Source organism: Lissotriton vulgaris, chromosome 10 (assembly GCF_964263255.1).
Source record: "Lissotriton vulgaris chromosome 10, aLisVul1.2, whole genome shotgun sequence".
In the NCBI taxonomy this organism is placed as follows: Eukaryota; Metazoa; Chordata; class Amphibia; order Caudata; family Salamandridae; genus Lissotriton; species Lissotriton vulgaris.
Window position 1 is genome coordinate 942,982,789 of NC_141698.1, and position 25,876 is coordinate 943,008,664.

The window sequence follows — 25,876 nt, forward strand, 5'->3', positions numbered from 1 at the left end:
ACATGGGTTACACCTACACCCAAGAAAGAATCAAAGGGAATAAGACCCATTGGAAATGTAGTAAATATTACTCAAGTGCATGCTATGGTAGAGCAACTACTGTTGATAACAATGTTGTAAATGTACGTGAGCATAACCACCCGCCCAATGTAACAGAAGTGGAAGTTAGAGAAGCACTAGAGACATTGAGAGATGCAAGTACAGGCTCACAAGAAACAAGCACTAGTATTTTGAAAAATGTTTTAAGCAAAGTGCCAGAACATGTAACAGGACAGTTACCTTCAATCCCAAACTTAAAAAGATTAATTGCTAAAACAAAACGTGCTTCTGATTCAACTGCACCAACCCCAGAAAGTTTTCAAGACATGAAAATTTATCCTGAATATACAATAACACACAATGATGATAAATTCTTAATGTATGATAACCACAGTCATGACAAAAGAATTTTACTTTTTGCTACAAATAGCAATTTGCAAAAACTTAAATCATGTGAAACATGGATGATGGACGGAACTTTTAAAGTATGTCACAAACCTTTCTATCAACTTTACACCATCCATGGTGAATACCAAGAAACACATATCCCTCTAATTTATACTCTGCTGCCAAATAAAACAAGTGCTACCTACGTTGAAATTTTAACAACTATCAAAGAATTTACTGATAATTACTATCCACAAAGAATAATAATTGACTTTGAAATGGCCATGATTCAAGCTATCCTTAAAATATATCCCCACACCTCAATACAAGGTTGTTATTATCACTACAACCAAAGTATATGGAGGCACTTACAAAAATCTACTTTAAGCATTGAATATTCAACAAACAGTAACTTTGCTTATCAAATTAAAAAGTTGATAGCATTGGCATATGTGCCAACAACAGAAGTGGCTAACTACTACAATTTACTAATTGACAGCCCTTTCTACCGCACCAATGAGAAAAAACTAACTCCCTTCTTAGACTATTTTGAAGATACCTGGGTGGGAAGATTACATCGTTCAGGCCACCGCAGACAACCTAAATTTCAAATTCCATGGTGGAATGTGTATGCTAGTACAATAGCACAGAAAGCAAAAACTAACAACGCAGTTGAAGGATGGCATAATGCCTTTCAAGCCACTTTAGGAAGAACACAACCAACATTTCATTAACTAATCCAAAGCATAAAAAAAGAACAAAGCTACCAAGAACTCAGAATAGAGCAATCTCTTTCTAAAATCGGCCCTAAACTAAGTAAACAAACATTAAATATGTACGAATACCTACAGCAAAAAACAAGAATGTACCCAAGTATTGAAGGTCTAGAATACTTAGACCTAATAGCTAAATCCATCCTTTAACAAGCAATACCTAAAAACGTAGCAAATCATAACAAAACATACGATTTTTTTCAATGTAGTTATGTTATGTCATGTAAAAATAAATGTAATGTATTATTACAAGACATAACAAAACGACATTAAACAAAATTGTACACTATAACACAATCCAACCCAAAATTAAGTATAATTTTTACTTACGGTTCTGCTGCTGTAGAATATGTTCCATGGTGATTATTTCCACAGGAATAAAACCAAAAGCAATCCATATAGTGTTTAAAAATCCCAACAAAATGCAAAAAATACAACTGTTTTATAAGAGTCCCACGTCGCAATCCTCTGGAGAATGGAACCATTAAAAACACGAGAAATAATCACGAGAAAAAAGCTACAAAAACCCGAAAAGTCAGGAAATGTAATAAAGCATTTACCTGTTTAAAAAAAAATAACGAGATAAAATCCATCGGCTCACCAAAACGAACACCTGTAAATAAATATAAAAAAAACCACCCACAAAACATACGAAATACACAAAGCCTACACATAGCATATAAAACATATGAAAACACCTTAAGTCATCCATTAAGACAATACTAAACCTTAGTTTCATTTGAAATACCTAACAAAGTACGTTATCCATAACGACCTGAAATAACACGTAAATATCACATAAACTGTAAAGTACTACACATATCGACACGTACACACTACAACTAGATCTGAAATACCTTACAATGTACTTAAAATTAATGTAAAATAAACTTACCTTCACCAACACGAAGCAGCTCCCAACCGCGAGGTTCCGTTTTCTGAAATGACCCAAATAACGATGTCGATTGACTAAAAAGTGAAGTCCCAAAAACAAAATGGCAGCCTAATAAAAAGTAAAATAGGACTAAATACCCTTTTATCCCAAATAAAATTGTAATACATTGCATATTTTTTCCCATGTTTACTAATAATTTTCTTATTATTGTGAAAAAACATATGAATAATGTAAAATATACAATAATATTTTTAATATAATTATGTATTAATTATTTATTGTATATTAAAATATGTTTTTGATTGTTAAATTTTTTTCTCTGGTGTACAAAAAAAAGCACTATTTTATGTACATATTTTTGAAAACTTCAATATCATGTAAATTAATTAACATATTAAATTTTAATAAATAATATTAAAATTTAATATACTAATTAACGTTTGAAAAAAAATGTATATATGTTAAAAATGCAATTTATTTTGTAATCAAATAATTTGTTAAATATGTAATCAAATTAAAAATGTTACCATTAACAAATGAATAAAAAATTATTGTACAAAACCAAATAACTACTTTATTTAATAAATGTTGAAACTTGTCATATTTATGTAAAAATATTTAAAATGTTTTTTAAATTATAATTTTTTAATTAATATTACAACATGACATATATTGTTAATATTATAACTTGTAAATATATATTTTTAAAAAATTTAATATACAGTAAACCATAATAATATACTATTCTAACTCCAAATATAACATTACTCAGGGAAAGTGCTGGATAGTAAACATTATTAATTTACTATTCTAACTCCAATCTAACATAGAGTCAGGGAAAGTGCTGGATAGTAAACCATAATAATTTACTATTCAAACTCCAAACATAACATAACTCAGGGAAAGTGCTGGATAGTAAATCATAATAATTTACTATTCTAACTCCAAACATAACATAGCTCACGGAAAGTGCTGGATAGTAAAGCATAATAAATTACTATTCTAACTCCAACACAACATAACTCAGGGAAAGTGCTGGATAGTAAACCATAATAATTTACTGTTCAAACTCCAAACATAACATAACTCAGAGAAAGTGCTGGATAGTAAACCATTAAAAATTGCTATTCTAACTCCAAACATAACATTACTCAGGGAAATTGCTGGATAGTAAACCATAATAATATACTATTCTAACTCCAAACATAACATAACTCAGGGAAAGTGTTGGATAGTAAAGCATAATAAATTACTATTCTAACTCCAATCCAACATAACTCAGGGAAAGTGCTGGATAGTAAAGCATAATCAATTACTATTCTAACTCCAATCCAACATAACTCAGGGAAAGTGCTGGATAGTAAATCATAATAATTTACTATTCTCACTCCAAACATAACATAACTCAGGGAAAGTGCTGGATAGTAAAGCATAATAAATTACTATTCTAACTCCAAACATAACATAACTCAGGGAAAGTGCTGGATAGTAAAGCATAATAAATTACTATTCTAACTCCAAACATAACATAACTCAGGGAAAGTGCTGGATAGTAAACCATAATAATATACTATTCTAACTCCAAACATAACATAACTCAGGGAAAGTGCTGGATAGTAAAGCATAATAAATTACTATTCTAACTCCAATCCAACATAACTCAGGGAAAGTGCTGGATAGTAAAGCATAATCAATTACTATTCTAACTCCAATTCAACATAACTCAGGGAAAGTGCTGGATAGTAAATCATAATAATTTACTATTCTAACTCCAAACATAACATAACTCAGGGAAAGTGCTGGATAGTAAAGCATAATAAATTACTATTCTAACTCCAACACAACATAACTCAGGGAAAGTGCTGGATAGTAATCCAATAAAAATTACTATTCTAACTCCAAACATAACATAACTCAGGGAAAGTGCTGGATAGTTAACCATAATAATATACTATTCTAACTCCAAACATAACATAACTCAGGGAAAGTGCTGGATAGTAAACCATAAGAATTGACTATTCTACTCCAACTGTACAATATTCAATGTTGATAATAACAATAAATAATTATTGTGATAATCATTTTTTACAATGTGGGAAATTTTTTTTCTTAACATTACACTTTATCTTTTATTAGTCTTTCAATTTTTAACATACTTGTTATTAATTATTACCATATATTACAACAAAAAAAAATCAATAAATACTACAAATATAAATTATTTAATTAATAAATGAGACATTTTGATTTTTTATTTAATTTCACAATTTTCAAATTTTAAAATTTCGAATTTCGTATTGTAAATTTAATTATTTAGTTTTCAACAATACAATAAATATTCACATCATTTATCTGAATATTATTACATATTATCTAAAAATGAAAATTACTACAACTAAAATTTCATTTTCTAAATTAATTTTATTTACAAATAATTTTTCTATTCTTAACACTTATTATATTATACTACCCAACCTTACCCCCTGTAGCAACAACAACACACTACAATTTTTTTTATATTTTTAATTTCATAATCAAATTTAAAATTTCGTTTTATAAATTTAAATTTCGAATTTCAATTTTAAATTCTTAATAAAATTCAATATTGTTTCTATTCTATACAAATTATTTACACAACTTTTTTAAATTACTACCCACCCTTATCCCCTAAAATACCAATAACCCGCTCCTAGAATTTTTACTATTATTTTTTTTTTAATTTTAACACACATATTAATACTAGTAGACTTTTTCTAATATTTTTTTAAACAGTATACATACTTTTATACACTTATATAACACATTTTATTATTTTGTCGATATTAGATACAACGATATTTTACTAAACGATATTCTGTTCGACGATATTTTATTTTGACGGTATTTTTGTCATTCTTAAAAAACGATATTTACTACAACGATATTTAATACTACGATATTTTTACTAGTTGATATTCTTACCTCGATATTTATGTTAGTCGATATTATCCCGTCGATATTCATGCTTTATACCCTCAACCTTTAAACTAAACTACCAGGTTAATCTCGCCCCTTTCTTATTGGTCAGTGTATACCTACTGGTTTCCTCTCCAGGGACCTGATACTTTGATAGGGGCAATAGGATCACAAGGCTCTGAGGGTCAGCCGTGTGAGTCTGCTAAGGATAAGGTGACCTTAACCCCCATCATAAATTCTTACAAATAGTGGTAATAGCAATCCAGCAGTATGCGGGGCATTACAGTTTCTGTACTGTAGCCTGGGTCAATCCACAAACCCACACAGACTTTAGTAATAACCAGTTGCTGTAATGTACGTTTTGTACCATCCCTGCAGCATGGCCCAAAGCTTTGTACATTTGTGGGTCGGGCTGGTTGACCAAAACTGTGACCTTGGGCAACAAACCCTAGCACTGCTGCGCTGGCAATTCTGGTTTGTTAGGTTCTGGTCGCCTGCAGAACACATTCCAACACCCTCTTAAGACCAGACGTCCTCTCAGGTAGGACATAGGATAAGAGGAAAAATGTCTGATTTCCTCTGCAGTTGATTTGAGTGGTGCATGGTGTAAAAAAGTCTGCGATGTGAAAAGCAACCTGACAATATGCTGGTTTGTATCTCTGCACTTCGCAAACCAGGCCAAAGTGGTAATGTCAGCGCAGAGCATGAAATGTTCACCTAGGAGAAATACTTCAAAGACTCCTGCGCCTGCTTGAAGACCAGTCATTATTCCTCTATAATGGCATAGCATATCTCATGGGAGAGGTTTTAACGCTAATGCTCACAACTATATACATGCCAAATGTCACAGAACAGACATTGACTGCTAAAGAACATGATTGCCTGTATCCTATAAAGCTTCACCACAGACAGGACTGCACCCAAGGCAACAGAAACACTGGAGCTTTAAAAAGTCTGCAGAAAAAGTTAAAATAAATACATTACATGCAAATGTACATTTCCATAACAATCACATAGGTCTAGAACAGTCGCGAGTCTACTGTAGCACTATGTATTACATAGAAGAATCTAAATGTAATTTTGAATATACACTCTTTTCCCAGCTAACTAATAACTGAATGTGTTCAGTAAGGTCACGGGGTTCATCCTTCTGACAGTAGGGATAGTGAGCGAGTGCCCTCATACGTTTAATTTCATCCATTTTACTCAAGTAAAAGCACTCATTTGTTTCCGCAAATGAAACAGGACAGAATTAAATGTGAAGTTTGGTATAAAACATTCACTGTTCCAAGGAAGCCCAGGTCTAACCCAATATGATGAAGAAAGGGCACTGCCAGCCGACAGCTACACGATCAACTTAAAACGAATCAAGTGCTCCTTCAGCAATTTTCAACAAATAGCAATAGAGGTCAAACAAATCATTGAGAGCACTAGCAGCTCCTCTAACAACCATATTGCAAACTGGTCAACATTTGCAATCAAACTGATCAATAAACACGCTCAACCGATAAGACACGCTAACCTGAATGGGCAAAAGCAGATGCCCTATAGGAATTCCGACACACAATCTGCAATAAGAACTATGAATCGGACATGGCGGGCTTTAAAAACAAACCCAACGGATCCGCTAATAATAACAAAACGGGAGAGGCCCGCAGCTGTCTGAAGAAGGCAAAAAGAGAACAATGCAGAACTCACTGGAACTCCTTCTGGGTCAGATTACAGCAAGATGTTAAATCAAATAATTCAGCAAGGTTCTGGTGTACTATCAACAGCCTATCTGGGCGTGCCCCAAAAGTTGCGTCGTCAAGCATTTTGGAGTCTGAGTGGGTCAACTTCTTGTATATTCATTTTAACGACCAAAAAGAAAAAACCTTTCATCAGAATTCCACCACTGAAGGCAATACTGCTCAAAAAGCGACAGCTTGGCCTATCGATCATCAAACTAAAGCGTTTACAATGGAGGTATCTCTCAATGCATGCAAAAAAAACGAAAGATCAATAGAGTGTCCCATAAACCAAAGTGGCAAAGAACTAAGAACGATCCAGAAGGTCCAAATTGAAAAACTGATCAAAAAGGGTCGTGAGGATGGGGCTCCAGGCCCAGGAGGAATTCCTCGGGCCTTGTTTAACGAGGACACAACTTTTTGGGCCTCGAAGTTAACCATCCTCTTCAACACTATTCTACAAAATAACATCATTCCGCCCTCTTGTCAGGGGTTAATTCTTGCACCAATTTTCAAAGGTGGGGACAAAAACTCCCCCGGGAATTACCGCTTCATAGCCCTTATTGACAATGAAGCAAAGTATTTTGCCGGATTGCTGCTTAACTCACTCAGGGCATGGGCTGATGACCACTCAGTAATTCCTCCGAATCAAACCGGCTTTACAAGCAATACTGGCACCTCTGTCAATCTTATGACCCTTTCCTGCTTGATTGACCAGGCGGAGGTCAGTTCTTGTCCACTCTACATGGGATTCATCGATTACAAAGCCGCCTTCGACAACGTGAACAGGGGAAAGCTCTGGCAGAAGTTTCCATATTGAACATCCCAAATGACCTCTTAATAGCCATACAGCTTCTGCATCAGGACACATGGGTCAGGATCAAGATTGGGGGCGGTTCTAGACTATCATGCCCAATTCTGATGACAAAAGGCCTATTACAAGGATGTGTCCTGGCCCCCACACTCTTCAATGTGTTTCTATCAGACTTTCCCGAAGCCTTAAACAAGGTAAATTCCCATGCTCCCAGAGTAGCTGGTTTCGTGTTGTCAAACCTTCTATATGCTGACGATGTGGTCCTTCTTAACAAACAAAGATTGGCATGCAAAGACTCATGGACGCAACCCCCGAATACTCAAACAAGAACGAGCTCCAAATTAACAACAAGAAGACAAAAATGTTGGTGGTATGTCCAGGAAGGGCAAAGAAGCTGGTTTGAGTCCTGAACCGGGAAAGCACTGCTGAATCCAACTGCCATAAGTACCTTGGGGTCCTTTTTAATATCAACGTGAGATACAAAACCCATCTAGAAGAACAAAATAAGAAGGGTGCAGCACCTGCTTTTGTAATCAGTACCATACATAAGAAGCTACTTGGCCCAACATTTGCTCCAACAATGCAGGTCGCGCAGGCTAAAATTATTCCAACATTAACCTACGGAAGTGAGGTGCTAAAAGGATCAGACAGTGGCCAATTGGATAAAATCATCGCAAAAATCTATAGAACAGTGTTTAAGCTACCAACTCAAACATCACCGTCCCAAATCAGGCTGGAACTGGGTATCTGCAACCACCTAATCAATCAATCAATCAGTGACACTTATAAAGCGCGCTACATACCCGTTGGGTCTCAAGGCGCTGGGGAGGGGGGGTGCCGCTACTGCTCGAACAGCCAGGTCTTCAGCTTCTTCCTGAAGGAGAGGTGGTCTTGGGTCAGGCGCAGGTCGGACGGGAGGGAGTTCCAGGTCTTGGCGGCCAGGTAGGAGAAGGACCTTCCTCCTGTCGTCGCTCTTCGGATGCGGGGGACGGCGGCGAGGGCGTGGTTGGCTGATCGGAGGTGGCGTTTGGGAGCGTAGAAGTTGACTCGGCTGTTGAGGTAGCTCGGGCCTTGGTCGTGTAGGGCTTTGTGTGCGTGGGTGAGGAGGCGGAAGGTGATTCTCTTGTTGATGGGGAGCCAGTGAAGGTCTCTCAGATGTCCGGAGATGTGGCTGGATCGTGGGATGTTGAGGATGAGTCTGGCTGAGGCGTTTTGGATCCGCTGGAGTCTCTTCTGGAGCTTGGCGGTGGTCCCGGCGTAGAGGGCGTTGCCGTAGTCCAGTCGGCTGGTGACGAGGGCCTGGGTGACGGTCTTCCTGGTCTCTCTGGGGATCCACCAGAAGATCTTCCGTAGCATGCGTAGGATGTTGAAGCACGCCGAGGAGACGCTGTTGACTTGCCTGGTCATGGAGAGGGAGGAGTCCAGGATGAAGCCCAGGTTTCGTGCATGGTCTGTCGGTTTGGGTGCGGTGCCCAGGGCGGGAGGCCACCAGGAGTCGTCCCAGGCGGAGGGTGAAGAGCCCAGGATGAGGACCTCCGTCTTGTCCGAGTTCAGTTTCAGGCGGCTGGTCGTCATCCACTCGGCTACCTCTTTCATCCCTTCGTGCAGGTTGGCTCTGGCGGCGGCGGGGTTGTTGGTCAGGGAGAGGATCAGCTGGGTGTCGTCGGCGTAGGAGATGATGCTGAGGTGGTGTTTGCGTACGATGGCCGCGAGGGGGCTCATGTAGACGTTGAAGAGGGTGGGGCTCAGTGATGATCCTTGGGGGACGCCGCAGATGACTTCGGAGGCCTCTGACTTGTACGGTGGTAGGCGGACTCGCTGTGTTCTTCCGTCGAGGAAGGAGATGATCCATTCCAGCGCCTTGTCCTGGATTCCGATGTTGCTGAGGCGCCGTATTAGGGTGCGGTGGCAGACCGTGTCGAATGCCGCGGAGAGGTCTAGGAGGATGAGGGCCGCTGTTTCTCCATTGTCCATCAGGGCTCGGATGTCATCGGTGGCGGCGATGAGGGCGGTCTCGGTGCTGTGTTTGGCTCGGAAGCCGGACTGTGAGGGGTCGAGGGATCCGTTCGTCTCGAGGAAGGCGGCCATCTGCTTGTTGACGGTCTTCTCGATGACTTTGGCTGGAAACGGGAGAAGCGAGATGGGGCGGTAGTTCTTGAGGTCGGTGGGGTCTGCTGTTGGTTTCTTGAGTAGAGCGCTGAGTTCGGCGTGTTTCCAGCTTTCGGGGAAGATGGCGGTGTCGAAGGATGTGTTGATGATGTCTCGCAGGTGGGGTGCGATGACAGCGTCGGCCTTGTTGAAGACGTGGTGAGGGCAGGGGTCGGTTGGTGATCCGGAGTGGATGGAGTTCATCGTGCGGATGGTGTCTTCTGTGCTGATCGGGGTCCAGGCGTGGAGGGTGGTGGTGGGGGGGGGTGGCTGGTCGGTCGTGGTGTGCGTTGGTTGGTTGTTGAAACTGCTGTGTATGTCCGTGATCTTGTTGTGGAAGTATGAGGCGAGGGAGTTGCAGAGGTCTTGCGATGGGGTGATGTCGTTGTTTCCTGCGCTGGGGTTGGAGAGCTCTTTCACGATGTTGAAGAGTTCCTTGCTGTTGTGTGCGTTGTTGTCCAACCGGTCCTTGAATGCTGTTCTCTTGGCGGCGCGGATCAGCTGGTGGTGTTTCCGGGTGGCCAGTTTGTAGGAGGTCCTGTTGTCCGGTGTCGGGTCCCTTTTCCAGACTTTCTCGAGGGCTCGGCAGTTCTTCTTGGAGCTCTTGAGTTCGTCGGTGAACCATGGGGCCTTCTTGCTGCCGGGTCTGCTGGGCGGGGTCCTCAGCGGGGCGAGTTCGTCCGCGCAGTTGCTGATCCACTTCGTGATGTTAACGGCGGCCTGGCTGGGGTTCGCTGAGCTGGCAGGAGGGTGTTGGCTCAGGGAGGTGGCGAGCTGGTCTGTCGTGATCTTGTTCCAGCTTCTGCGGGCGGTGTGTTGCTGGTGTTGGTGGGTCGTCGTTCTCTTGAAGGTGAAGTGGACGCAGCTGTGGTCCGTCCATTGAAGCTCTGTGGCGTGGCTGAAGACGATGTCTGTGCTGGATGAGAAGACGGCGTCGAGTGTGTGTCCGGCAAGGTGGGTGGGGGTGGACACCAGTTGCTTGAGTCCCAGGTTGGCGAGGTTGTCGAGCAGGGTGCTGGTGTTGTGGTCGTTGTTGTTCTCCAGGTGGAAGTTCAGGTCCCCCAGGAGGATGTAGTCAGCGGAGGGGAGGGCATGCGGGCTGATGAAGTCGGCGATGTCCTCGCTGAATTGCGTGCGTGGTCCAGGGGGTCGGTAGATCAGGGTGCCTCTGAGGGTGGTGTTCGGGTTGGTGTGGATCTGGAAATGCAGGTGTTCGGCGCTGGTCAGGGTGTTGTCGGTGCTGGTCGTGAGACGGATGGTGTTCCTGTGGATGATGGCGATGCCTCCTCCCATCTGGTTGGCGTTTCGGTCCCTCCGGACGATCTTGTAGCCCTCCGGGATAGCGATGGCGATGTCTGGAGCTGAAGAGGCGTTCATCCAGGTCTCTGTGAGGAAGGCAACGTCAGGGGCTGTGGCGTCTAGGAGGTTCCAGAGTTCGATGGCGTGTCTGTGGACGGAGCGGGTGTTGAGCAGGATGCACTTGAGGTGGGTGCTGCTGGAGTTCGACTTGGCGGGTGCTGGTGCGAGGCAGGGCCGGGTGCAGGAGAACTTGCAGGCGTGGCAGCTGAAAGGTCCGTGGGTGTGTCGTGGTGTGGCTTGATGGCATTCCGGGAGTCGGCCGGAGTTGAGAGCGGTGAGGGTGGCGGCGGAGTACGTCAGGCGGGTAGGTCGGGCTCTTCGTGGGCCAGGGGTCCTGGCGCTGGACGCGGTCCGGTCGCGGACGGGCGCAGACGGGCTTACCTTTGGCGCGCCTTCGGCGCACAATCGGCGCGCCCGCTGCGCGTGATCGCTGCGCGTTCGCACGGTCGCCATTTAAGGCGAAGTGCGCGGGTGGGCGGGGCAGCTGGGAGGCGGGAGCAGAAGGGAAAGGGGCGTGGTCAGCGGTGGTGGCAGGAAGCGGGGAGCGGGGAGGGAAGGCGGAGGGCGGCGAGGTAGGCGGGCAGACAGGAAGGAGAACGTGAACGGGCAAAAGGTGACCAAACAACGGGCACAAATGCTAAGGCAAGACGCTATTGGCCTAAGACCTATTGACCAGAGCCATGAGTTTTCTAATGTGCTGTCACAAATTGAGGTCATAGAAGGAAGGCAGCCTAGCTCAACACCTATGGGCTTGTCTCAACATCAACCTATGGCGATCAGGGCATGATTATTGGGAAAAAGGTTTAAGAACTCTAAGCCTGAATGACCTTTTGAACCTGCAAGTAAGCCATAACGAATTTAAACGGCTATCAAAAATAAGTGCAAAACAACTTTCTTTAGTGGAAGACAAGGCTCGGCTAGCAAAAAGAAGTCACGGCTGGATGACCTTGCAATCCTACGTCTAGCTGATCCCACAGCAGTATCTAACTTTATCATTCAATGCACGAACAAAACTAAGCTTCTTAAAATTGAGAATGGTAGTCCTCAACTTGTCGTGTCACTTGCCAAAATGGAAAAGAGATCACGGCCACAAACACTGTCAACTTTGTGGGATCATAAAGAAGATATTATACACATCCTATGCCTCTGTCCAAACTTGCTACATGAAAGACGGTCCCTCTTAAGGAAACTCTGAAATATAAACATGGTTAGATTGTGCAGAGCAGCAGTTCTGGCATGCTTCGATCCTCGGAACACCAAATTAAACTGTTCCCTAGTAAGGTTTTTGGATCAAGCAGAAAAAAAGTTTTGTGATGGGACCCAAACCTGTGAACCATTAGCTTAACAACTTGGCAAGGTCCACCTGACACTTTTATCTACACTGGACTGGAACTCACATTCTTTTTAATGGATCACTGAAATAATATCGAGGGTCAAAATATCGACTTGCCAAAATATCGTGGACAAAATATCGACAGTCAAAATATCGAGTTTGTATCTACAAACAGGTAAGTACAAAAATATCGAGTACAAAATATCGTTAACAATAATATAGATGTAAAAAATATCGACTTTATTAAAAACAGTGTTAAATTAAATTAATATTAAATTTTAATTACTAAAATATACTTAAAAATACTTAAATTAAATTATAATAATTAAATAATAAATAAAAATAATAAAAATATTTTTTTACAATCTTATTTGTTGACCCTGAACGCTAAAATATACCCCTTTACCCAAAAACCCAAAACTGACCCTGAACCCTAAAAATACCCCTTTACCCAAAAACTAAAAACTGACCCTGAACCCTAAAAATGCCCCTTTACCCAAAAACTGAAAACTGACCTTGAACCCTAAAAATGCCCCTTTACCCAAAAACTGAAAACTGACCCTGAACCCTAAAATGCCCCTTTACCCAAAAACTAAAAACTGACCCTGAACCCTAAAAATGCCCCTTTACCCAAAAACTGAAAACTGACCCTGAACCCTAAAAATGCCCCTTTACCCAAAAACTAAAAACTGACCCTGAACCCTAAAAATGCCCCTTTACCCAAAAACTGAAAACTGACCCTGAACCCTAAAAATACTCCTTTACCCAAAATGTATCAATATTATTTAATTACCAAATAATAATTAATTAACAATAACAATAAAGTAAATATATTAGCACATTAGCTGTAATTATTTTAATAATTAATAATCATTTTTCCCAATTACTTAACAATAACACAAAATTATATATATTAAAATGTACAATTAATTAATTACCAATTAATTACTAATACAAAATATGTACAAAATTATATTAATTAATTAACTAATTATTATTAATTAATTATCAATTAATTATTAATTATAAATATTTACAAACATATATTAATTAATTAATTATTATTAAATTACTTCCCACCCTATTCCCCTATAAACCCACAACCCGCTACAGAATTACATTACGCAATTATTAAAAAAACAAAATTCATTTATTAAATATTTTATAACATTAATACACACTTTTCACACATATTATTACATAAAAATACACTATAAAATATTATATATTATTAAAAATTCGATATTTTTGCTATCTATATTTTATACAGTCGATATTACTTCACCTACCTGAAAAACGATATTTTTGTAGTCGATATTATGTCCAGTCGATATTTTGTCCAGTCTATATTTAAAACTCGATATTATGTCCAGTCGATATTTTGGAGTCGATATTTTGTCTGTGCACCCTTTTTAATATGTATACTTTTAATATTTTTATATTTTGTCATTTGCAAAGGTTTTTTTAAATCACGCAATAAAGTTTCCTTTCGTACTAAAGAAGCCCAGGAAACTGCTGACCTCCTCTTTGCTGATGGAACAGGGCTTCAATTCATGGGTTCCACGCTTCGTATCTGAGGTTTGATGAGTTTGCTCCCTAAAATATGATACACCTTTAAGAATTTCCTTTAAAATCAGTTGCTTTCAGCAGATGACTAGAACCATATTTTCTATGGACACAGACCAATAGTCAACGATTTCTTAATGTGCTATCCATCAGCCTCTGAAAGGTGGTTGGTCCACGGTGTAACACCGAAGGAAGCCTGCAAAGGGCAACAACTCGTTTTTGGTGACAAGTGTGATTCTATGATGATTTATCGCCTTGGAATACTCTGGCAGTATCCCATCGGATTAACAGACGTGCAAAGTAGGAATTTGCGATTTGTTTAATTCAGTCTTTTGAAGCACAGGAAATGAATTAAACATAGATACACTTTTCTGAAATCAATGCAGGACTCTACTGATTGATCCTATGTACATCCGGAATAGTGGCGTACCAATCTATCATGCTCTTTTGCAGCAGTGCAGTTTTATCAGCTTCTGAAATCCTGTATGGTTGCTAACAACATACATTCTTATGCTGTTTATTTTGTATAGCTTATTCAAACAACGTAATGAATAAAGAATGTCAAAATAATACAGTATGTACTTTTCAATGCAACCAGGTCTTGTATTTGCACCTCTGAAAATAGGGTTGGCTGCCAATGTTCATTCTTTTTCTGATCTCAGTGGGAGAATACATTGCCTGTATTATTTGTTTTAACACAGAACAATTTTTTTTTGTGCTTGCAGATTGATTCACCTTTTTTTAACAGATTGCTGTGGAATACATGTATTTGTGGTTTAGAGTCTTTTGATATATAACAATATATAAAAAGGTTTTAGTCATTTATATTCATTTCAAATTTATAAAAAGACATGCCTCGCATTAAAAAATAAATGCATACATCTTATGGATGCAAAAAAACTCAAGACAGGGTAAGAATGTCCTATACGTCACATCGCAGGCAGTACAGTTTCCATTGTATTAACTAATCCTGAGTGCTTTTCTTATTTTAATTATATATGCTGAGAAAGACACTGTAATAAAAGAGGTCTTAATATCATTAAAATCCTTTAAGTATTGGTACTCTTTTTTATATGTAAACAGACCTTCACAAAAGGGGCATTAAGAACTTTTTTCTACCTGCAAGGTAAAACGTACAAAAATAGTTAGTCACTATTCCTTGAGGTGGGCAATTACCCACCCCAAATCATTTACTTTCTTACAGCCACCAAGATGAAGGATACTTTAATTTAGTACTCCAGATCCATGAATCATTGGAGCCCAATAAGTAACCGAATTGCAGGTGCCCAAACAGCGAAAGACTAACTGCATAATGGAAGAACAGCAGAGGAGGCAGGAAGTATAAGCAAAACTGAAGAGAAGGCAGATTGCAATCAGCAGCGATGAGTTTGGGCAAGCCTGGCCCAATGCTTGATCATATTACAGGCCACCTTTGCGGCAGAGAGTTAACGGATACTGTGCCTGACGCAACTTCTAAAATTTGCAGTGTTAGACCTGACAGCCTTAAGGTGATCTTCCCCCAAAGTTTTAGCCTTACTCCTTTGTATTTGTGTATCTCTTTTTTGGTTGCCATGGGACTCTGTGCACTCTTACACTGCTAAACAGTGATAAAGTGTGTGTGTGTGTGTGTGTGTGTGTGTGTGGGTGTGTGTGTGTGTGCGTGTGTGTGTACCACACTCCTTAAATTATGGTAGCCTTGGCTCATCCCCAATTGCCATATTTAATTTAACTGAAAGTCCCTAGTAAAGTGGCACTACATATGCCCAAGGCCTGTAAATTAAATGTTACTAGTGGTACTGCAGCACTAATTGTACCACCCACTTAAGTAGTCATTAAAACATGTTTGAGGCCTGCCAATACAGACTGTGTTTGCAGACTTGGCGCCAACCCTGCGGGCCTGCCTGCCGACTGTGCCTATTGCCCCAAATTTCGACTTGTCCTGCAGCTGCTGAATCCCCAATGCCTGAGAGACCTAACAGCCTTTGCCTAGAAACCAAGACCTCCAGAGGGACAGCAGAACTGTCCCCTGTATACTGCAGAGAGCAAAAGAACGACCAAGAGGACTCAGGTCAGCCAAACTTGATGCTGCCAAGCACCACTGCATCGAAACCCCGCATCCCGTGTCAAAGTGGGCTTACGATGTCAGTGTGGTCCCCAAGCCCTCCAAACACCAAGTTCACTTTGGAGTGACTCCTCCTGAACTCCCGACGTCAGCTGCAGCCTCTCTTGGCAAACCCCCTCAACTGCAAGAGTTACCGGACAGATAAACCTGACTGCCCTAAGACCCTCTGCATCCGGATGCCCTGTCCTGCAGAGAAGACTTCCAAAGGTATCTCCACATCCCCCAACATCGCAAGACATCTAAAGACACTCATTGGTTTCACCAGACTTGTCACACAGTCCTCTCCTGTGGCCTCTTTCTACCAGGGCTGTTCTCCATTGAATAACATTCGACCACCAATGTTGTTTTCCACCTCTGCACCCGGCAGCCCTAGTGGCGCTGGCAGTGATCTGCTGGTGCTGCCTTGGACCTTGCCCACCACTCACCTTAAGTCCTGGAGAAGGTTCCTGTAAGCCGCTGACAAGAACCGATAAATCACATATGATTTTCCTCCTTTTGTTTAACATTGCAGAACTCAGAAAATGCAGTGTCGACTTTTTGAACTTAAAAATATTCCTATTTAAAAACGTAGTTACCTGAAAGATTTTCTTCTTATGCCTAAACATATACGTACTTGCTATTTTTATAAATTGGTGTGGATCTCCTTTTTGAGTTGTGTGCCTCATTTATTGAGGATTGTGTGTATTTTCAGATGTCTTGCACTCCTCTGTGTTAAGGATAAGGCTGCTTGACCACATCACCCTCTAACAGATAACTTTGGGATTGCATAGCAAGCCCCTGTGCACTCACAAGGGAACCCCTGGACTCTTTACGCAATATATCTCATTTTGAGATATCATATAAAGAGCCAGCTTCTTACAGTCACCCCTAGGTTAGGCCCTTATCAACCCTCAGGGCAGGGTGCAGTGTATTTAAAAAGTAGGGCATGTATTTTTAAGTTTTACATGTCCTAATAGAGAAAAACTCTTACATTCATAATTCACTTTTGCATGGCCTACATCTCTCATAGGATAACGCCGGCGTTACAATATTACATTTAATAAGCTGTAAATTCCCATTGGGAGCGGTCAACTGTTCATGTTTGGTGACGTTGTAACTGTAATGAAAAATCCTCTTTCATGATAAAGTCGGACTTTAAATTGCAATTTTGAAAATGCTACTTTTAAAAAGTTGGCATTTTCCTGCCTTAACTATTTTATGCCTGTAGTCTGTCTCTGGGTCATAGTCTGGAACCAGTGCAGGGCAGACAGGAAACCTGTGAAACTCAAAGCCAAACTTCTAGAAGCTTCCCCCACTTCAAAGGAGGCGGCAGATATATATATATGAACCTCAGACAGCAACTCTTCAGTACACTTCTGGACTTGTGCAAGACTCTGCCATGGATAAAGACTGCTGTGCTTCTGAAAGCACTGCCAATCTGCTGGACTGCTGCCCTGAAGGACTGCTGCCTCCCTGACCTGCTGCCTGCCTCCCTCTTGCCTGGGTGAGAAGGACTGGACCTGCAAATGGTACCCACAACTAACATAATGACTCCAAGGGCTAGTATCTTGTAACCAGCACATGGACTCTGCAACAGTGAGTCCTACTCTGCCATGTGGTGCCACCCCAGTCCTTGGAAGATGGTCTGAAGGTATTCTGCTAGTCCATCTGTGGATCCAGCGGACCCAGCACATCTTCTCTGCTGTGTGACACAACCCCAAGCAGAACTAACAGATTTCTTCTGCTGCGTGGACTTTCCGGGCACCAGAACCTCGCATCGCAGCCACACAGCACCTCAGCTGTGTGATGCATCCTCGGTGCCAAACTTTGCACCACGAGTGCTCATAGACGGGATCTTTGTCGCAGGGCTCTGCAACACAGATTTGCAACTCCTTGGAACCGACTCATCGCATCAGCTGCGTGATACATACTCAATGCCGGAATACGCATTTCAAGCCCTCGTTGACTGGATCCTCAATGAGAATGCAGGTCCTTGCATCACAGCCTCACAGGCCCTCAGAACCGATGTATTGCCTCCATTGCATAACACATCGTCGCCACAGGACCTTGCAAAGCTATGCAACCAGGATTTAGGTACTCTTGTTCAACAGGCCTAAATGGGTCCCTGTAGCTGGCCCGCGCTCCATCGCAGTGGACTTGAACTTGTGACTTTGTCCCGGTTCGACTCAACCAGAGGTCCACTGTTGGCTCCTTGTGCTTTTTGAGCTATTTTTACTTAGATCTCTAAAATTACATATCTTTGATTTTACTGATTGGATTTTTGTTGTTTTGGTCTTTTTTATTTATTACTGTTTAGAGTGTGGCACACATACTTTACATATTACCCCTGAGTTAAGCCTGACTGCTCTGTACAACGTTACCCAAGGGCTGAACACAGGTTCATTTAGGGATTGCTTGTGCCTCAACCTGACAAGGTTTGTGGTTTCTGCTGGAGCAGGGTTTCACCCCCTCAACCAGTAACCCAATTTCTAACATGCAGTCTCTGTTATCAGAAAGGAACATAACGAGAGATCTTCTGCCCGAACCTGAACATTAATATAATCAAGGGTACCTGCCTGGAGGCTAGAAATAAACTTAAATGACGGCTTTGGGCGTGATGAGCTGTGCCCTACTTGTAAGCAGGATTAGTATGTAGGAGAGTGCAGCTGAAGGAGAGCTGCCCCCACATACAGAGGGCTGTCATCCCGGTGAGAAAGCCCATTGCACATGACAAGCAGACCCTCTAAAATATATATTACAAGGGGATGGAAGCAACAGAACAAGCAAAGAGGCAATAACAGACTATGTAGACATGAAAACCCAGCACAATGGCATAATTAACCTGGGCAATGGTTGCAACAAAGAACACTTAGCAGCTTAAACTGCTCACAGGTTAAGCTGAATGAACAAGAAAAAAAATTAAAGGTCAGAAAATTGTTAGGTTATATTGTTCTGAGGTTAGGACCAAGACAAACTAAGAAGGAGCAAGTGACACAGTACATAATAGTCTGAAATAAACCGTCAGGACGGTCTAGTAAGATGATGAGCAAGTGGGCCAACAGGTCACAAAACTGGAGGAAATGTCTACTGTCCTGTTAATGGTAAAATAGGAAATGTTGCCAAATTTAAGGAAATGGCTATTGAGATAGATGTGTGTGAGCGGACTTATAGAATTAGCCGGGTACAGGTAGATGTGGGTGTCAGTACCTACAGACTCAGCCAGAGAGAGACAATGTAAGGACCCAGAATGTATCAGAAGCAACAGAGGGTAAAATTGTACTGAAAAATTGAAACAGCTGTTTGGTAAAATCCTCGATCTGAAGGAAGGGAAGGGGGTTCAAGTGGAAGGAGCCCATAGCGTAGGCCCACTCAAACCAAATTAACATTCTAAGCTGAAAAACATAGTGGCCTAACTCTCTTCATATCTGCAAAAAGGAACTCTTGATTAGGGAAGCAAGGCAGATGAGTTGTGTTACCTTTCAGTGGCATAAAATGTTGGTGCTGTAGGACTAGGCAACGTCTGTCGTGGCTATGATTAAATTCGATAAGCCACTAGTGGAAGAACTTGAGTGTCAAAAAGTAATATACAGATGGACTTTCACTGAAATATCTACCTACATTTGGAAGAAAAGCACTACCATGTCAACTTAACAAAGGAAGGAATGGCACTACTTGTCCTACAGGTACTAGGAACATCCACATCAACACTAATTTGGATTACACTTGCATGTGCTAGGCGCTGTAAGGCCCTTTTCAGTAAGTGTCGGGCCGCGGCCAACAGATGAAAGGTAATAAGATCACAGGATGTCCTGTGGTCGTCAGGTTCCGACATATTATGGGGTTGGTTAGAACGTGTTAGTTGTTGGGGATTTTCTTTAGTTGGGGGAAACAAGCAGGGTGTGAAATTTGGCCCAGTCAAAAACACTGCAACGTAAAACTCAGACGACTCAATACAAAGCAAACTGGCCTTGCTATAAAACGAAAAATAAATCGGAAAGTGATTACCTTTATTGTAAGGGGATTAACTCCGCGACTGAGCAATCATGGGTAGAAAGCAAGTCACAGATCTTTCTACAGGGCTCTTTTTTTTTTAAAGAAAGACACTCCGGAAGGTTAAGACCATGCCATTATGAATGCAAGACCTTCTACAGCTGAATCAAAAGTATGCAGAGTGACCATATTGCTGAGAGACAATATTGGAGTGGTAGTCACAGAACCCTTGTTGATAAGCATGGGAGGTATGCTGTAGCGCAGGTAGTGAGATATTTACCTTGGCTTCAGCATATGCTCCTAACCTGGGCTGAGGTATTTTCATGCAGCAAGTCCCTTTGAAGCAGCAGGGGTTTATGGAGTGGGATGTTGTGTTGGGAGGTGAGTTTAATGTGGGAATATGTTGAAAATTGGATAGGTCAGGATAAAGTCAGTGGATGTCAGGATGTATGCCAAATGAATGTTTAGACTCACTTTGTGATATAGGCCTGGTGGACATTCGGTATCTCATGCATCGTAAGGGCAGTGACTACACCTACTACTCTCACGCTCATCAAACATACGCTAGAGTGACGTGCTTTTCCTGGCTACTACGTTAGAATGACTACGAGAAACTGTGACTACACATACAATAGCCATTTCAAATCATGCCCAGTTACAGTTAGAATGAAAGGAATTGAGACAGGCCTCATGGACAGGAGATGGAGGCTTAGGAGATTGCTGCTAAATGATGTGGTAAACAGACCCAACATAAATCAAATTATACAAGACTACCTAGAGCGTAACAATACCCCTGAGCGGAAAGGAGTCCCCATGGACAGCCCAGACACTCCCCACTGCCTGCACTGTGAAAGAAGGAGTGGCTGCTTCAGACAGCCACACCACCTTTCAGCAAAGCATTGCCCTATGGGCCGCACATTATCTGTGATAGGGTGCACTGTCCCTGTTTGCGCTTGGCTCACCTAGTTAAAGATGTGCCGCAGCACAACCAGGGACAGTGGACCCTTTACATAATGTAGCCCTAGGTGGCAATGTGCAAAGTTATTGGTATTTTGGAAGGAGGGTCTGGCAGCAATTACGTATATCGTAGTTTCAGCCATCCTATGTGACTAAGAATGTATAACTGGAAACAGATGAGTAAGAACAACAAATGGGAATGAATCTTCCAGTTGATGGTTTCAACTAAGACTGTAATAGCTCAAATGTGGAAACCCCTACTTTAAATGCTTGGTACCACACAATGTGGGGGACAATGGCCACCGAGAAAGTCTTGGCACCTTGTCATGGACAAGATCGCTTTCTATCAGTATGGCAACCAGTGTTACAATATATGGGAAAAGAATGCAGGGACATAACATGCCCGCCACGGAACCACACAAAGTTCCCACAAACTCATCTGAGAGAATTGCAGTACAAATCATACAGAGGGTGTAATCTGCCAAGGTGGAGTGTAAAGTTATTAAAATATTAAGCGATTAAGTACTAAAATCTGAGGCTTGCCAAAGACACCAGATGTGCTAAATATTATAAGTAAAAACTGGAGATAAATATCTTTGTTAATAAATGACTGAGAAGTTGTTCTGTTGTTTGATCAATCAAAAATAATAATAAAAAATAATTTGGAAAAATTAAAAATTAAAAACAGAGCAAGAAGGATCACAATTAAGGAAAATGTGTTTGCCTAATTGATGAACGTGTTTTTTTTTTGTTTCAAAATCTGCAAATCACTATCAGCCTGATTCATCAAGCCGAAATCGGCTCGCAAAGGGCCAGATTCTGAGAATCTGGCTCTTTGCGAGCGCTGTTTTTGCATTTGGGATTCATCATCCCAAATGCAAAAATCGGTAATAGCGATTTCGCTATTTTGTGAGGAATTACATTTAAGGAATCTCTATTTGAGATTCCTTAAATGCAATTCATCATCCATTTAAAATTAGCGAATTCGCAATTTCGGCCCGCTATTTACAGCGAGTTCAAACCTCGTGGTAAATAGCGAAAACTCAGAAAAATGCTTTTAAAAGCATTTTTCTGAGTTGCATATTGCACACACACATGTCCTTTGGACATGTGTGTGCGCAACACCTGTTTAAATTAGCATTTAAGGGGTGCTGCAGGGTGTCCTCTGGACACCCCTGGCACCCTTTAAATCGCTATCTTATTTGCGATTAGCTAATCGCTAATCGCAAATAAGGAATACTCCCCATTCATTCCTATGGGCCTTTTGGCCCATAGGAATAAATGGGGAGTTATTCCTTATTTGCGATTAGCAATTTGCTAATCGCAAATAAGGAATCTGTAGGAATCACAAAAAAATTTGCTATTCTTACATGAATCCCGTTTTGCGAGTCTGAAATAGCGATTCCTTATGATTCGCTATATCAGACTCGCAAAACCTCCCTATGATGAATCAGGCTGTAAATCACTAACTTACAGCCTGATTCATCATAGGGAGGTTTTGCGAGTCTGAAATAGCGAATCATAAGGAATCGCTATTCCAGACTCGCAAAACGGGATTCATGTAAGAATAGCAACATTTTTTGCGATTCCTACAGATTCCTTATTTGAGATTAGCAAATTGCTAATCGCAAATAAGGAATAACTCCCCATTCATTCCTATGGGCCAAAAGGCCCATAGGAATGAATGGGGAGTATTCCTTATTTGCGATTAGCAATTAGCTAATCGCAAATAAGATAGCGATTTAAAGGATGCCGGGGGTGTACAGAGGACACCCTGTAGCACCCCTTAAATGCTAATTTAAACAGGTGTTGCGCACACACATGTCCAAAGGACATGTGTGTGTGCAACATGCAACTCAGAAAAATAATTTTACAAGCATTTTTCTGAGTTTTCGCTATTTACCATGAGGTTTGACCTCGCGGTAAATAGCGGGCCGAAATTGCGAATTCGCAAATTTTAAATGGATGATGAATTGCATTTAAGGAATCTCAAATAGAGATTCCTTAAATGTAATTCCTCGCAAAATAGCGAAATCGCTATTACCGATTTTTGCATTTGGGATGATGAATCCCAAATGCAAAAATAGCGCTCGCAAAGGTCCAGATTCTCAGAATCTTGCCCTTTGCGAGCCGATTTCGGCTTGATGAATCAGGCTGTTAGTGACTCCAAAACATGGCCTCATTTCGAGAAAATCCGAGTGAATTCAGGTTGGTCCAATGTTACAGAACCAGGGATTAGATCTGTAAATTGTGGGCTGAGAACTCTGCTCCGGGAACATCAAGCCCGGTTTCGCCAGCTGTGCATCTGAGTGTGCCAGGCCCACACCGTGGTAGGACAAGGACGCTCAGATTAGTTTCAGTTTATTTAGGCCTCTTCAATTGGGGACCAGCTGGGGTCCACTCCCACAGTGAGAAAATGACCAACCTCTGTGCATACCTGTTGCGCTTATGGCATCACACTTGGAAAAACAATAAAATGACAGATGGAATGCTGGAATTATTCTTAATCACTGGTAATTACTTAGGTCACATTCCAGGCCATCATTTTTTTGCCCATGGTGCTACTCTAGACGGAGTCACGTGGACCTACTGTAACCTTCCACCCCATGGCCCCTTTTGATTGCAAGACGGGAAACCCCAAACCAGGTTACACATCTTGAGTCAAATGGAACAAGAGTACATGAGCACAGCATCCAAACACTACCATACCAGAATCTACCAGATGCCCTTGCACCTCACATTAATCTAAGCCCCTGGTGATTTCCAGTGCTAGGGGGGATACGCCGATGCATTCCAATCCAGTCTTTTTAGCCACAGCATGCAGCACAGTAGATTTTGCTGTGGTTTTCATTTGCATAGGAGTGTGTCTGTTGAAACCCCGCCAGAAACGGAAGTGCTCTTGGCTGAATAAATAGCACTGACGGGAGCTGCCACACAGACTAAGACCACTTGGCAGCCACGCATCTGTCCCTAGAGTGATCTGTGAAACCTTCAGTCATCACATCACACGGCCGCCCTATCAACATGTTGGCCCCCTTAAAAGTGATAGCGGTGCGGCTCCGCATTGCACAGTGTTCCATATTTAGAGCGTGCACATTAGCCCGTGCAATATTTTGACCCAATTCTTTTACAAAACGTAGCAGCTATTAAAATTTCATGTGAGCATACCTTTTCAGCGATAGAATACTTTCTAAAATCTAAATGAAAACGAATGCTCTCTAAACACGCAGCCTCTGCGGAACTGCACACGTTTGTTGAGGCGCGTGGCTTACCTACCAGAGCGCCGCGAGCCCGTTTCGCGCGTGCTGTTTATTCTCAAGCAGCGACGAAGCGGAATCTTCCCTACCCTCTGGAAAAAGAGAATAATTTCCAGCGTGGACACACTTGTTTACCTCTTTTGTAGGATGCCAAGACCAGCTTCTCATCCTCCACCTCAAACACAGTGTCAACGTCTACGGCCCGCTGGCTGAGAAGCCCTTCCAGGCAGGCGAAGTCGTTGCCCTGCAGGGCCTGCAAAAATTGTTTCTTCAGAATCTTATCCGCAGCTGCGCGCGTGCTGCCCGCGGTGTCGTCCATGTTGGGCCGCGCGTTGACCGCCTGCCTCTCCTGCAACATGCAAGTACGTCTTAGGTGAATATCAGTTGCACCGAGGCTGCAACAACGCCAAGAGCGAGGCCGGCGCTCCGGCCAGGGTAACCGTATATAACCCAGTCATGCCCTCCTGTTCTATTTATACACGTAGGGTTCAAACTGTGACATGCCGATCTGGAAGTGGATTTGCAGTTCTTAAACTGTAGGTAAACAAGACATGCTTGCTCTCACGTTAGAAAGCTAGCGCTGTGAAGAATGATGACTTAGCGACAGAGAGATAATGTTAAGTGCGCGTATTTGCATGCATCTTGTTTGCTGCAAACTGTACAGCTAAGTGCACACGTAGGTTGAATGTGGAATTAATCTCTGCGTTGCTGCCTAACTCGAGAAATCTTCGGCCAACATTCACCAAACTTTTCTATAGATCGATATTTAGTCAAGGACAAGGGGGCGCCACAGAGTAGATGAATGTTTCGGCAGTGGAGGAGAGATAGCAAAAATAATTTCTTTACTTAGACTAGACAAGTTATTTATTCAGCTACTTATTGTAATAGCCAGAAATACTGAGAAAAGAGCAATTATTAGGTAAATCATAAAACAGGCGCGTTTTTTAATAGTAAATGTGTAGGAAAAACGATGCAGAAGCAGAAAGGTTTCTCGTAGAAAGTTTAATCAGCATATACAACCCGTCAGTTCCTCGGTTAGTATCAGAATGCCTGATAACCGTTCTCTCTCTATAATCCACCCAACAATCTTTTATTTTGAAAGATGCTGGACAAGTGACCTCATGAATGAGACACGAGACAGACACAAGCCATGATATGCAATATCATGTTCGTGTCTGTCACGCGCCCAAAAGGTACAAACACAAATCCAACAAAATGTGTTCACAAACATTTAAAAACTAGATCAGAGCTGCACCACTTTAAAGTGAAAAAGTCCATGCAAACAGTTATTGCTCAGTAAGGAGCAAATTGAGACACTTTCTTCTTTATTATTTCGTCTTAAAAAGCAACAGCCAACTCGTTTTGTCCTGTAGCGTAGGACTTCTTCAGGGCTGTAAGTTAAAAACATATAGAAACGACATTTACAATACATGAACTATACAATACATACAACATTAATATATACACATATATAAAGTGTTTAGAAGACATCAAATCAACCACATGTATACAAAAACTGTTCACATAAAAAAAGACATATCAAACATTGATATAAGACCAAAGTCTAACACGTAT

The 25,876-nt window shown here is 41.5% G+C and overlaps 1 protein-coding gene across 1 annotated transcript in view; it reads right to left on the minus strand.

The window, feature by feature from the left end:
* The window catches only part of ASB4 (ankyrin repeat and SOCS box containing 4), a 318,258-nt gene extending 293,538 nt beyond the window's left edge, over positions 1 to 24,720 (minus strand). The window contains exon 1 of the mRNA XM_086940001.1: positions 24,437 to 24,720. Coding sequence (XP_086796127.1) covers positions 24,437 to 24,659 — 223 coding nt within the window. The 5' untranslated portion in view covers positions 24,660 to 24,720. The remainder of the gene's footprint in view (positions 1 to 24,436) is intronic.
* Between the last annotated feature and the right edge of the window lie 1,156 nt (positions 24,721 to 25,876).